This window comes from Hesperophylax consimilis, chromosome 3, assembly GCF_061612785.1.
Source record: "Hesperophylax consimilis isolate HC1 chromosome 3, BYU_Hcon_1.0, whole genome shotgun sequence".
Classification (NCBI taxonomy): domain Eukaryota; kingdom Metazoa; phylum Arthropoda; class Insecta; order Trichoptera; family Limnephilidae; genus Hesperophylax; species Hesperophylax consimilis.
Genome location: NC_142838.1, coordinates 37,832,619 through 37,846,576, shown reverse-complemented (window position 1 = coordinate 37,846,576; position 13,958 = coordinate 37,832,619). Strand labels below are relative to the sequence as shown.

The following is a 13,958-nucleotide window of genomic DNA, read 5'->3' as shown; positions in this document are numbered from 1 at the left end:
TTATAAAACGTATGCATTGGCAACTCTGGTCTACATTCATATTTGAACTCATGAAAATATTTTAATGCAGGTTTTTAAACACCAAGAAATTGTTTATCAGGTGAGGTCATGGATGTATTTTTGCACTTTGTTTCAATAAGATAACATTAACAACGAGAGCTAACATTTTACCTACTGTTCTTCGATATTAAAAGTGGGTAATCTTGAGAATAAAAAACGTCTTGGCTCCCATACAAAATACAGCAACGGATGAAAAAAAACAGACTTTTTGAGACTGCTCATCGGTGATGTCACAGGTCACGTACATAGATTCCATGCGTTTTTTTGTAGAACCGAAGAATTAAAACTTTGAACTATTAAAACTAACTCCACTAAAAAATATACAGATATTTAAGTTAGAAGGTCATTATTGATTTTTTTTAAATTAACTGCAAATCCTCATGTCAAAAAGATAGTTGCTGACGGTGACAGGATTTGCCTCTCTCATAGTCAAAACACACTGGTAGATAAAAATAAAGTCAATTATAATATTATTTATTTGGAAACATACATACAAAATATAGGTTTTAAACATAATACATAGATATTTTTTTATAAAACACAATTATTGGCACAAGACAATTATTGAATAGCAACAGTTTTTTTTGTGTCAAAGTTGAGTTCTTGCCCTCTTCTCAAACACTTCCTAAATTAATGATAATCTCTATCGTAAAATACCTTACCAAGACAACACTGTTTATAAAGATTATGTTATTATAATGTTAACCGTTTGAGTGCCAAAAAAATTCATACAGTTGCTTGTAAAATGCCACCAAAAAAACATTATTTTTTTTAAACCCCATAAATTCTTTGAATTTTCAAGGATTTCGATGATTTTTTCGGTGTTTTATTAAAGAATATTGGTTTAGAATCACGCGGAGGAGGATCTCGAAGTCCAGGCGTTTCGAAAAAATGAGAATTTTACGTACAGACGTACGCGCGAATCAGAACACGACTGACGTAATCGACAAAAATCGACGATTGGCACTCAAACGGTTAATATACCAAAACATAGAATATTTTTTAAAAAGCTCTTTTATTGTTTGTCGAATTAAATTAAAATAAAAGCATGATGAAAGTGGAATGCTGAACTGAGATAATCTCCAAAGAGTTAGTATTATTTTAAGGTATTAGTCCGTACTGCGGGCTTCTGAATACAGAGAGAAACATCTCCAGTGGTGATGGCCAAATTTGCAAAACTTTCATCCATATGGTGTGGGGCATATCTGGACGGCTGGCCTTGGTAGTTCTGCTCCCTCAGGGGTCTTGAGACCTTCTCTCTCCGCTCGTGTTTGATGACCATTGGCTTGGGAAGACTCTCGGCCATCAAGCCAACCCGGAAGTTCTTGGGGAGTCTCTGCTCGGGAGGTGTTTCAATCTAGAAGAAAATAATCAAATAAAATTTATTAATTACGTACCTCAATTCAAAATGCCAGAGGTTTCATTTGAGGTTTTTATTAGCCTGGACAGTGTTGTTCAACTGTCTTTGTAGGCTGATGAATAAAACAAGATAATCTTTAAATATTTGGAAAGGTACCAATAATAATTGCACTAACACCAATGAATGGCCATAATGAGCTAGTTTTAAACAGAGATGAGGAGGAGAAAACTGCTTTGTCAATAATGATGAACAACATCATGGGCGGCTGAACCATTAGGTCAATAGGACAATGACCTCCCGACGACAATAATTTTAGTTTTTATTTATTAAATTTTAAACAAATCAAAATAACACTGACCATAATTGATTTAAATACTGCCAAATAGCGAGCAGCGACAAATTGGCGTTTGGCGAGTAGTGACATCTAACATTTCAGTTAGAAGCTCTACCTATTCTGCATGTACCAACGCTCGGTCAAAAAGCCCGCTGACCCAACTTCTGTCTCTATAAGAGCCATACAATAAACTGAATGACACTAAGTGGCATTTCATTTATTGTATGGCTCTTACAGAGACAGAAGTTGGTTCAGCAGGCTTTTTGACCGAATGTAGGTACAAGAAATTTTATAGGACTTATGGCCTAATATTACGGAGACCAAATTTCGCTAACTGGAGATTTGGGTCATGTCCGAGACGGACTGAGAATACGATGATTTAATAATGTGTTTGAAAGAGGTAGTTATAAGCGTAGGTCGAGTAGTTATACAAAGTGTAAACGTAGGGTAAAATTAACTTTTTTTTAAATATTTTTGTTATTTGAGACGGTCATTATATTTTTGTTGTTTGTTTTTGGGGTGTTATGCCGTGTTGCGCTAACTCCTTCTTTAGCCGACGTTTCGGACAGCGTTGCAGTGTCCATCATCAGGGCAGATCCGGTAGATCCGAAGATGTGTCATGTCTGATGATGGACACTGCAACGCTGTCCGAAACGTCGGCTAAAGAAGGAGTTACGCGCAACACGGCATAACACCCCAAAAACAAACAACAAAAATGCTTTTGGCCGTGAGAATCTAAAAACTTACCGGTCATTATATTTTTCGAAATCAGTTGACAGCTATCACTGACCACTTCTCGGCGGTTATAGAAAATAGCTTGATTTAAAACATTTTTTTCTTTATTTTTCACTATTTTTTTATTGAACGAGATTCAATAAATATAAAATCTCACACATTTTTCTTTAGGCCGGGAATGTATTGTGTAGTGATTTCCAAATAAATATTACATGGTTACTGTGGATTCCTAATTCATTTTTTTATTTGGCTAATTTATATAGCGCCGTTTTTGTGAAAAATCACCTCAGGGCACTGTACAAATATATTTATCAAATAATAAATTACTACTCATAAGAAGTTGCGAAATCCTAAGTTACGTGTTTATTAATGTAAATTATAAATGTTTAGCAATATCAAAGTATAATTTTAGTTGAATTGATGAGATTCATTGGCATATTAATTAAAGATTAGTCACAAATATATTTTAAGTGACCTTCCGTGTCTGGACCCCTAGAGCCGCCTCTGAAGAACATAAACGCGGGGATACAGCATCATAATTTTTAATCTAATATCCGGATAAAACCTGCTATTTACGAAAAGTTATATCACCTTGAAAATTTATCCATAAACCTCCAGTAGGTTCCATGGCAACTCAGGACAGTGGCAATTCAACACACTTTTGAAAAGTGAAATAAAGTCATTAAAAACAATGAAAAAATGCCTATAAACCTAATCTAACGTAACCTAGTTTTTTTCATGACCTCTCACAACATTATATGACTTTACAGGAGTGTGTTGAATTACCACTGTTCTGAATAGCCCTGTTACGATTTACGCTAGCTTAGACAAGCGTATGTGTGTGGGAAGGAGTGCGTGCCAGTCAGTGCTGCCCCCAGGCGTTCAATGGAATTCTCTAGAAGTCGCACCCTTGGAACAACATGCTTATATCTAAGTTGGGAACCCCTAAAGTGATAATGCTGGTGCTGATATGATGAAACCATGGGAAGGAAGATAAAATAATTACCATTCTAGTTACAGCAGAAGATTTGTAGGCTCTCTCCTGAAGCGGGGAAGCCTCCTGGGAGACCTTAATGCTCTCCCCGCGGGACGCCTCCCTCTGCGCGTGTTTCTCCCACAAGTTGATCCCAGGACTTACATTCTTAAACTTCGGCACTATAGGGCTGTTCTTAATATAATACTGGACTGGACTAAGTATGTTATCATACTTGGACGGGGTTGTCTTGGACGGAGTTAAATAAGTCTTTGATGGTGTCGACACGGACTGTATTGTCTTTGACGGGGTGAATTTGGATGGCTTTGTGGCTGGAGGAGTATTGTAGAAGAACCTCTTCTTACTTGGTACTTTAAACGGAGACACATCACTAGTAGCGCTGGAAGGAGGAACAAATCGGGGAGACCGCAATTTAAACTTGTTTTCTTTACTTTCCAACGAAGATTTCTTTTTTCCAGCTGGAGACAGAGACCTCGTAGTGTTGTCGATTTCTTTTTTGGTCTCTGTTTGTTTTTTTTCCTGCTTGGACATAGTGTCGTAGTTCATGCCGTATTTGATCAGATAGTCCATTTCTTCCAGAGTATCGTTGAATTTCAAAGAATCATTGCCAGCTGAGTGTCGAGAGGAACACGAAGAATCATCTAATATCAGTGATCTCCGATGGCCTTTACTGTTCTCCTCACCCTTGGCGGAGTGGTCCTCCAATTCCTCCAGAGTATTGTTACAAACATTAGTCTGGTCGGGTGTGTTCACTGATTCAGTGTTTGATTCGTAACTATTGCATGTATCGTATTTGTCATCTGATTGTGTTCCCGTGGAGTCTTTGGCTTTTGACACATCAAAATATTTATCTGTATCCTTCGATATGTCCAAATACTCACTTGCTTTCAACGTGTCTGCAGCAAGCGTTTTGGCAAGAGGACTAAAAGTAATTAAATTACTACTATCATTGAGATGATCTAGTTTTTTCTTGGTAAAAACAGCCTGTTTGCTTTGTAATGGACTCATTACGAGCTGTTCCATTTTGACAAAACTTTCATCTGAAACCTGTCTCCATTTCGGTTCTGGTGATAATATGGTGTAATCGAAACTAGCAAATTTGTCTTTTTCGGGGGAGGACTCACATTCGAATTCAACATCAGGGACTTGTTCATCTTCCAACAGAGGTTCACCATTTTTGACCCTTCCCACTATACTCAGCCAGCGATCCGATATAGAACTGTCCAAACTGTTGCATTCCTTGGCAGTTTTATAATCCTCCGTCTGTACTGTATCGGTCAACTCATTTCCACCGATAATAGTGTTTGCGTTGGATTCCCAATCGTACATTTCTATTATCTTTTTCTTTTCAGTGATATTAGGATCAGATCTTATTTTGAGAAGTTGTAAAATTTTTACGTTTAGGTATTTTTCAGTGGAGCATCTAAAAAATGACACTAACATAAAGTTTATCTTGTTAAAAAATATTTGCAAGCAACTGGCAAACAAGCTTTCAGACATTAGAAATATTAGTGCGTCATAAATAGTGGCATATAATTATAATAGCAAAGTTAATAACACTACAATACACATAATAAATATGTTATGTACACTTGCAAATCATTGGACGAAAAACTCCTTTTGAAATTGGTTTTAGAGTATCCTTGTTCGAAATCAATGTTAAGAAACATTACAAATATTCGGTTATAATATTTCGATAAATGATGTATTATTATTTACCACATCTTCTAGAAAAACACAATCGGAGGTATATGAGCAAAGAGGATTAATAACTACTTTCAAAACTGCACGTTCAAATCTCTCACAACGACAACGAACAACGAACTGCCAAAAGTGCCAAATTCGATTTGAAAACTATTGTTTATTTTTGTCCGTTAAATCCATAGACAAAAATTTCTGGTTGTCTCTGCCCTGAGTAAGCCGGCACGGTAACTACCAAGGTTCGTAAAAAATATAAGGTACCTATCTACATAACATTTTTGTAAATATGAATTTTGATTTGGTTTTCTTGATTGAATTAATTAATTAATGAAATGGAATCTCGGAAGTGGAAATTAACCCACTTCCCGACATTTATTCGAACTGAAAATCGGCAGATAGTCTCGTTCTCGAAGACGCAATTTTACGCATTTTTCTAAAATTGGATGACATAAAAATTTACATCAGTTAATATACGAAATAAATCTCGGTAACCTACCTACGTCTATCTATAATAATAATAATAATGTGCATTAAACTAAAACAAAAACAAGATTACCTACGCAAACTATAATAAATATTATGCTGTGTTTAACATGTGTATATAATCCTATTTCAATACAAAATGACATACCTAATTTACCTAACTATTCAGGGTGTCCGGGGGTAAAATGCGCTTACTTTGAGGTGTGCTTCCACATGATAGTTCAAGTAAAAAATATAAAGAACTTTTTTCGAAATTCCAACGTTTTAAGGTAACAAAAATTGCATTTTTTGTATGGTAAAATAAATATTGTTATAGGGAAAAATATTTTTTTGTGGGTAAATAAACATTGGAATTTCGAAAAAAGTTATTTATCTTTCATACTTCTACAACCACGTAAAATCACCTCCCGAAGAGAGTGCACTTTAACCTCGGACGTCCTGTATTACTACAGTTACATAATTCTAAAGACAATTTCCTAGTAATATTTAAATTGACGTAGGTATAAGGTTTCTACTTTTCATAAAATCATAATTTAAATTGAAGTAGCTTTAATAAGGATTCTACAATTTAGAAAATGGTAATTAAAAAATTAAAGAAATTTAGGCTTCCTATTACTATATTCTGGGAGTATTTTTTTAAAGTTTTCTATTTTTTTAGGGAAGGCACAGCCAGAGTGGTTTATTCATGGCACAGCCTCTCCTACACTCTCCTACCCACTACCCACACTACCTCATTTTACGAACCGCCACATGACCGCCACTGACCTTCTTTCATTTTTCGAACGATTTTTTTTGCAAGTAATTGATAATATGTACGTAGATTATGCAGTTCCATGTTGTTTGCAAAAAATGAATAGATAGTAAAGCAAGTGTAAGTTAGCATGTAACAAGCTGAGCAAGCCAACAAGCCAACTTAGTAGAGTAGCAAGGAGAAATCAAACGGTTAATGTTTTCAAGTCAAACGTCAACACCATTAAAAAGTTCCGTTAAAACGTCAAGTCAAACGTCAAAGTCACATGGGAATTTGTTGTTGTCAATAGTGTTATCGCAAAATAATTCTGTCTTATCTTTCTCTAAAGAAATGTATTAGCATGCTATTAGGCATTTACATGTGAATAATACAGAATATCGTAGTGACAAGTTTAGTGACAAACCAAACTATAAAAGTTGTAAATAAAATAAGTTCTTTGGGTAGTATACAGATTATTTCAAAAACCTTTTTGATTTCTCGGTAACAATATTGTTACTACTTTCAAAAGGCAACATTTTTATCATAATATATTGTCACAATATTGTTACCGCGGGCACATGCAATATCTTTCAGTTGTAAGACTCATTCGGTCTCATTTCTCATTCGCTCTTGGTCCAGTCCACTACTCCTGTAATAAAATCTATTGTGGTTTTTCGGATATCTACCAATTTTACAAATAAATAATATGAATAATCTATATACCCGCCTGCAATTCGTGCCGAAATGTGTAAACAACATCCGTACCTTAGTAAGTAACAACTGTATTCATGATAAGATAAAATTTTCTGCATAATAAATTCTGAGTTCTGAGTTTGCGAAATAATTATGTTTGATAATTTCTGTCGTAATAATTTAGTTTGAGCAGAGTAATTTTTAAATAAAAACCAATAACTTGAATAATATATTGTATAATCCTTTTATCGCACCCAAGTATGTAGTGATGTAGGTAAAAAAAGTTAGGTAATTATTCACGATCGCTGACCACGCTTGTAAATGGCTGTCATCCCATTCAAGTTATTGTTTAATTTCATCACAAGTAATTTTCCTCCGCTTCAACTAAATAATACTTATTCTTGTCTTTTATCTATATTGAGTGCAAATAAAATTAATGTTTCAGACTCAAGCGAAGTTAAGGTCAAAGAATGAATTCCGGGTTGTTGAGGTCGGGCCGCGTGATGGCTTGCAAAATGAACCCATCAATGTGTCGGCAGAAGTTAGAATTGAATTCATCAACATGCTCTCCAATTGCGGACTGTCATCTATTGAAGTCGCCAGGTAACAACAACACTAACCCTCAATGTAACATTATTTGTACCTAGTAAACTTCCTACCTATTAGATTTTGAGCAATGCTTTAGTATTGAACACAAGCATTGCTTTGGTTAAAAGGGGAAGTCAATATTAATCCACAAAAAATAATGGAAATAATACTTCTTTTTAACTTAATTACTACAAGAAATAGTTATTTCCCTAACCGCCTCACTTTCAGGCACAGATTATAGAAATTACACTTTTTTTCAACAATTACTACAAGAAACAACTATTTACATGTACAACATATGTTAGATTCTTAGTTTGGATCAATTAAGTAATTTATGCATATTTAGATTGAAACGAAACACACGCAAGTCTCACTCCATACAACGGATCGTTTTATAATGTAAATTTTGAACATTGATTGAAAAAATAGAATTATAATGCATCTTTTCCCATCCATCCCGTAACTCGTTGTTTCTTATAGTAATTCAGTTGAAACGAACTGTAATTTCTATAATCTGTGCCTATGAAAATTACGGCGGTTAGGGAAACATTTACCCAAGAAACAACTATTTACGTCGGGAGTGATGCAAAAAATTTATTAAAGTTATATTTAGTTAAATATGCAATATTTCCCGTGTTGAGTTCATGACATGTTTCGCTCGTTTTACATTTTATTTGTCTGTAAATATATTCGTTTCTGGTTCAAGATGGTGGCCATTTTAATGGTTCAGTAAAAATTCTTTTTCAAATGTGAAATCGTCATATTTATTTGGACTTTCTTATTCGCATTTCGCATGAAAGTTTGAAAAAAGAATTGCCGTTTTTTGGGCAAATTGTGTGATTCCTTATTTGAAATTAAAAACATGTGTCATAATTAGGTAGGTAGGTATTTAAGTACCTACATATGAAACCTTCTTTTTGGGGAAAATTTTGGTTTTTGATTTATTAAATACTGGATAATTAGAAACACACTTTTTTGGACGTGAGGCATTCATAGAACAACTAGTACTAATAAGATTTAACATGGTGTCAATTATAATGATAAATTCCGCTTTTAAAGTTTCTACCATTATGTATTGCAAAAAGTTGTTTTTTCATAGTAATTAAGTTGAAAAAAATTATTATTTCAATAATTTATGCTTATTGATTGATGCGGTATACATTTAATTTAATTTTACTGTATGAAGTTCTCTAACAATGTGGATTATACATGCGTGAATAACTTTATAATCAAATATGCAACAAATTTATACCTACCTACATACTTTCACATTGTGACTGGAATAAACAATGCACCCTATTATTAACTAAAAATATTATTAAATATTGCGTGATAAACTACAAAAGTAGTTTAGCAGGATTTAAACGTAAATAAAGTATGTTTAAATGTAAATGAAGAAAAAATTGATAGTATATAGTTTTAATAGTTTATTATTTTAATTTGTGACATTATTGTTGGCCTTCGAAAATTTGGTAATGAGAAGGCAAGATGCTATTATAATCATATTTCAAATTAGTTTTTTTAAAATCTTCTTTACTTTCGCTTTTTTAATTTTTGCGGTGGGTAAAAAAAATCGATATTAAATTTAGCAATATAAAAAAAAAACTATTTTATACTACCTATCTATATTTTATACCTCTTCAGTAGAATTTTATTAAAATTACAAACAAATTTGCTAAGCTATTAATTTGACTATTTTTGGACGTACAAATCAATTCACGGGTAATTTGTACAGCTAGGTAACTCCAAAATCAGCTTTTTCGATTTACACAGTAATCCACATCTCTATTTTCTAGTCCTTGTATGTCACTACTGCAACATAATGTGTTGTGGCTTATATGGGTGCGGAAGTAAAAGTATGGTTGTGTTTCTAGTTTGGAAAAGCTGATTTCAGAATTACCTAGTTGTAGCAATTACCCCACGAATTATTAATATTGTTTTTTAGTTCAACAAACTGAACAAAAATAAACGATAGTATTTTTTTCTGGCTTACAGTTTCGTTAGTCCCAAAAAAGTTCCTCAAATGGCCAATAGTGCAGAGGTGATTAAAGGTATCTCTAAAAATCCAAACATTAGATATCCTGTCCTGGTGCCAAACATGAAAGGATTCCACGCAGCCGTAAGTTCTATGAGATTAATTGCTTACGATAACACCAAATCTTAAAATAGTACATGCTCCGGTGGTAGCCTTTTATAGCTATATCTAATAGCCTTTTTAAAAATCCGCTTTGGAATTTTTTATGAAATCTGGAGTCACTAAAAATTGTTTAGAACACCTTGAATGTAATAAAACACATTGTCGTTTTATGCTAAATATCTAGTTATAAGTATCTACTACATATCTTCTATTTAAGATATTTGTAGGTCTTCCTGACCGAATGGCCATTTGCAATTTCATCTTCATTACAGATGGAAGCTGGGGCAAAGGAAATAGCCATCTTCGGCTCAGCAAGTGAAGCTTTCTCATATAGAAATGTGAATTGCTCCATTGAAGAATCCATCGAAAGGTATCGAGAGGTGACTGAAGCGGCCAGGGAGAACAATATTAAAGTTAGAGGGTATGTCTCTTGTGTCACTGGCTGTCCCTATGAAGGCGCTGTCACACCGTACAAAGTTGCACAGGTAATGGTTTAAATCTCAATCATTTTATTTTGAACCTATTTACCAGACGTACGCATTTCATAGAGGCTGTAAAACATTGCATTTGATGAATAAAGGCTCTGGTAAAAGGAGAACTTTTTACAACAATTTCTTGCCGGCAAGGTATTTCCGTAATGTCGGTCAAGATTCTTGTGAAAACCTATTCTAGTCGCCTTGACGATGAGTTTGCTCGGCTACCGCTATTATGACAATGTTTCCAGGCTCTCTCTATTTTCTTTTCGCTCTGTTACATATGTACGTCTCTGTTCGCCACCTAACCGCTACTAAAACTATCAATTTCATAAACGATTAATACACTTCGGTGGGAAGGGTAGTTCTGCCCTTTATACCGGTCCTATTTGAATGGCGGGAAAGGCATTGCTGTCTGATAATTTTATATCAATCTCTTTGTAAGGGTCCAAAGTGCATGTATATATATATTTAAAAACCATCTTCAACATCTTGTATTTTGTGTGGAAGAATATTAATCAAAATTGGGACACGATAATATTTACGGCCAACACCTTGACTAGTGCAAGACTATTGACAGCAAAGACAAGTTCGGCAATAGTGTTAATGTTTCGGCAATTATCTTGCTCGTTTACCAGCACCTTAAATGGTGTAAATAAATAATTTTACGGCCTTTACGGACTACCACTCGTCCACGTCAATGCTTACGTATTATTATTTAAATTTTTGTCTTTTTGGGTTTATTTTATATATTTTAATTTTAAAATCATTATTACTTTATTAAGTTACACAAATAATTAATGTTAAATACAGTGAAATCTTGATCGTTCCTCGCATAATCGATTTCACACATGTGTCATTTATTTCTTCCAGTCCAGAAATAATTTCATACAAAACTCGCAAAAATAGATTGCATCAATCGTTCCCCTATGCTAGTAAGTTCCTCTTTAATCGTTTAAAGAATGCAGTTTTTTTAAAAACTGTTTTACTCAATCGATTGCTGCCATTCAAACATAGTGGTATATGCATGCGGTCCTTTTACTTTCTAGTTTTTGAGCATTTCAACCTTAAAAAAGAATCTTCTGGTGAAAAAAGGGCTTACGCTTCAATAAATACGATACGATTGATCAGCCGGGAGCAATCCTGTCCCGGTGCAATCTGTACACCAGGGGGTACTGATTTGTTAGGAATTGGAACACATGTTTTGAGGATGGGAAGGAGATTGGAATTTAATCGACCGGTATATATGGCAAACTAATTAGTCAAAACATATTGGAATTTAGGATGGGCTTAAATGGGATTAGAGGAATTGATGGAGCTTTGTTTTTTCTTCTTTACGTCTTTCTTCTTCTTGCCTCCTTTTGGCTCTTCCTAGTTCATCTTGTCTTTCTTGGCTCTTCTTGTTTCTTCTAGTTTCTCTAGGCTCTTCTTGCCTCTTCTTGGTTCACCTTAGCTTTTTTTGCATCTTCTTACACCTTCTCGCCCCTTTTTGGCTCGTTTATGTTGTCGTATAATAACTATAGATCTTGAATGCCATGCGAGTCCAGTGTTCCGAAATGCTAACATAAACAATTTTAACCAAATTATAAAGAAAAGTAACTAAATGGAAAAAAATACTTGAGAGTATCTCATTGGTGTCATTACTTTTGGCAAATCCTTTGTATTCACTCGAATTCACTTGTAAACTTTGTCATTTTTACCACTATTGCAACAATGCAGAACCAAGTCATGATGAAATTACGGAGCTGTAACCAAAACCCATCTTTTGACACATTTTCAATGAGACTGGACCAAAGGGCCCCTGACATCAAAATAAACATGCAGAGCAGGCAGATTCACATCTTGTCGAAACGAAACGCAACAACTTCTCTCCATACTTAAACTTCAATAAAGATGAAAAATTGTCAAAGTAAAAAAAGAATCGCCTGAAAAACGCATTGATGTTGCCAAGAGTTTAGTAATTGCATAATATTTATTTAAACACATTCATTTTTATGTGAAATATGTATCTTTAAAAAATTATTTAGCATTTATGTTTGAATGTTACTTTTTTTATATATTCCCGCATCCATTATTTTTCTGAGTTCATAGTTTATTTCAACAGGACCCTTCAAAAATGATAGAGATTTCACTGTATTTAAATTACCATGCATGCACTTAAAAGCATTTGGACTAATGGCTTAGATGAATGTAAAGTTTGTCATTAAAAATAAATAAATTAGAATATAAGAGATATCAATGACATTGTTATCTAGATGACGTCCGCCATGTTCACCATGGGCTGCTACGAGGTGTCCCTGGGCGACACCATTGGCGTGGGAACCGTGGGTGCCATGAAGCGCATGCTCAAGGAGGTTGCCCACGTGTCCACCCCCGATCTGCTGGCGCTGCACTGCCACAACACCTATGGACAGGCGCTGGCCAACGTTCTTGTGGGACTTGAAGTAAGTCCAATCTTTTTTATTAAAATTAATTTTTACTTGACACTTGTCACTTAGTCCATCAACTCACTGATCATATTTCGATGTTTGCAACCCTTTTGGCTCCTAGGCTCCTTTTGGCATACAGACACATTTTGAAGGGTAATTAATTAACAAAATTTTGTAGGAAGGAATCACTTGCTTCGATTCATCTGTCTCCGGCCTGGGCGGGTGTCCATACGCCAAGGGGGCCACGGGAAACCTAGCCACTGAGGACCTGGTCTACATGATGCAGGGCTTCGGGGTGCCCACGGGGATCGACCTCCTGGGCCTCATAAAGGCCGGCCGGTTCATCTGCAAGCACCTCGGAAAGGAGCCCGACTCCCGCGTCAACAACTCCCTCTGGGACAAAGTCACCCACAATGAAGAAATATTGGAGCTCTCCATGAATGTTAAAAGCAAGAAGAGTCATAATTTTTAAATATTTTTCTGTCTTTTTATTGAAGTTGTGCCTATCGAAAAATGGCAACATTATTTAAAGTTGATTTTAACAAAAATAGCTACATTATCATTTAAATAAATTTATCCGACAAATGGCAACATTATCATTTTAAATTTGTCAAATGGAAACATTAGCATTTTTAAATTGTGTCTAATAATAGTAAATAATTAATTTAGTACCAACCTATTACTTTTTAATATCTACACATCAGGGTAACCAAGGCTACAAATAGAATTTAAGGTTTATTTTAAGATAATATTTTATATTGTATTTTGAAAATTATATTTTATGCGCTTTATAGTTTTTGTCGTTGAAACCAAATAATAACATTGCTCTTTGAGAGTTTTAAAATTGTGATAATTTTAATATTCAGTCATTACTGCTAATTTTATATAAAATATTTAAAATAAAAATGCAAAAATTTTACATATTTCCTACATAGCTTAAAATGAAAAGAACTTATTTTTTAAACTGAATAGATTTTTGAGACTTTGTTATTTAGTTTGTAAGAGAAAAAATTGTTAATAAATTATGTGTTGGATACACAATAAGCTCATTTGAATAAAAAAATCATTATTTTATAAATCAATTGTGTTTTCTCATTCCCATTATTGTGACTAGGGTTAGTAAGTCCCGCGGGATTGCAGGATACAATTTAGAAATCCTTGATTTTTATGAAGAGGTATTAATTTGAAATAATGCCAACATTTCATTAACTTTTTTTTATTATTTGGTATGGATTATCTTT

At 34.2% G+C, this 13,958-nt stretch overlaps 2 protein-coding genes across 3 annotated transcripts; one reads left to right on the top strand and one right to left on the bottom strand.

The window, feature by feature from the left end:
* Window positions 1-543: 543 nt before the first annotated feature.
* On the bottom strand, window positions 544-5,301 carry sip2 (septin interacting protein 2). 2 transcript variants are annotated; one of them, XM_089651118.1, is made up of 3 exons: window positions 5,203-5,301; window positions 3,496-4,906; window positions 544-1,417 (listed from the first exon to the last, which is right to left on the bottom strand). In XM_089651118.1, the coding sequence occupies exons 2-3, from the start codon at window positions 4,810-4,812 to the stop codon at window positions 1,157-1,159; spliced, it is 1,578 nt and encodes a 525-aa protein (XP_089507244.1). In that variant the 5' UTR covers window positions 4,813-4,906; window positions 5,203-5,301; the 3' UTR covers window positions 544-1,156. The 2 variants fall into 2 exon arrangements, with proteins under 2 accessions (XP_089507244.1, XP_089507243.1); XM_089651117.1 differs by having other exon boundaries at window positions 3,496-5,282.
* Window positions 5,302-6,532: 1,231 nt separating this feature from the next.
* Hmgcl (hydroxymethylglutaryl-CoA lyase) lies at window positions 6,533-13,663 on the top strand. Its single transcript, XM_089650646.1, has 6 exons — window positions 6,533-7,166; window positions 7,536-7,693; window positions 9,674-9,797; window positions 10,088-10,300; window positions 12,544-12,732; window positions 12,896-13,663. Exons 1-6 carry the CDS (start codon window positions 7,104-7,106, stop codon window positions 13,187-13,189), a joined length of 1,041 nt encoding a protein of 346 aa, XP_089506772.1. The 5' UTR covers window positions 6,533-7,103; the 3' UTR covers window positions 13,190-13,663.
* The last annotated feature ends 295 nt before the right edge of the window (window positions 13,664-13,958 follow it).

Coding starts and splice junctions, on each gene's coding strand:
- sip2 (XM_089651117.1), bottom strand. CDS start 4,983: ATGTCTGAAAGCTTGTTTGCCAGTTGCTTGCAAATATTTTTTAACAAG. Junction 1,418..3,495: donor CTTCTGCTGTAACTAGAATG/GTAATTATTTTA, acceptor ATTTTCTTCTAG/ATTGAAACACCTCCCGAGCA.
- Hmgcl (XM_089650646.1), top strand. CDS start 7,104: ATGAATAATCTATATACCCGCCTGCAATTCGTGCCGAAATGTGTAAAC. Junction 7,167..7,535: donor TAAACAACATCCGTACCTTA/GTAAGTAACAAC, acceptor TTAATGTTTCAG/ACTCAAGCGAAGTTAAGGTC. Junction 9,798..10,087: donor TGAAAGGATTCCACGCAGCC/GTAAGTTCTATG, acceptor TCTTCATTACAG/ATGGAAGCTGGGGCAAAGGA.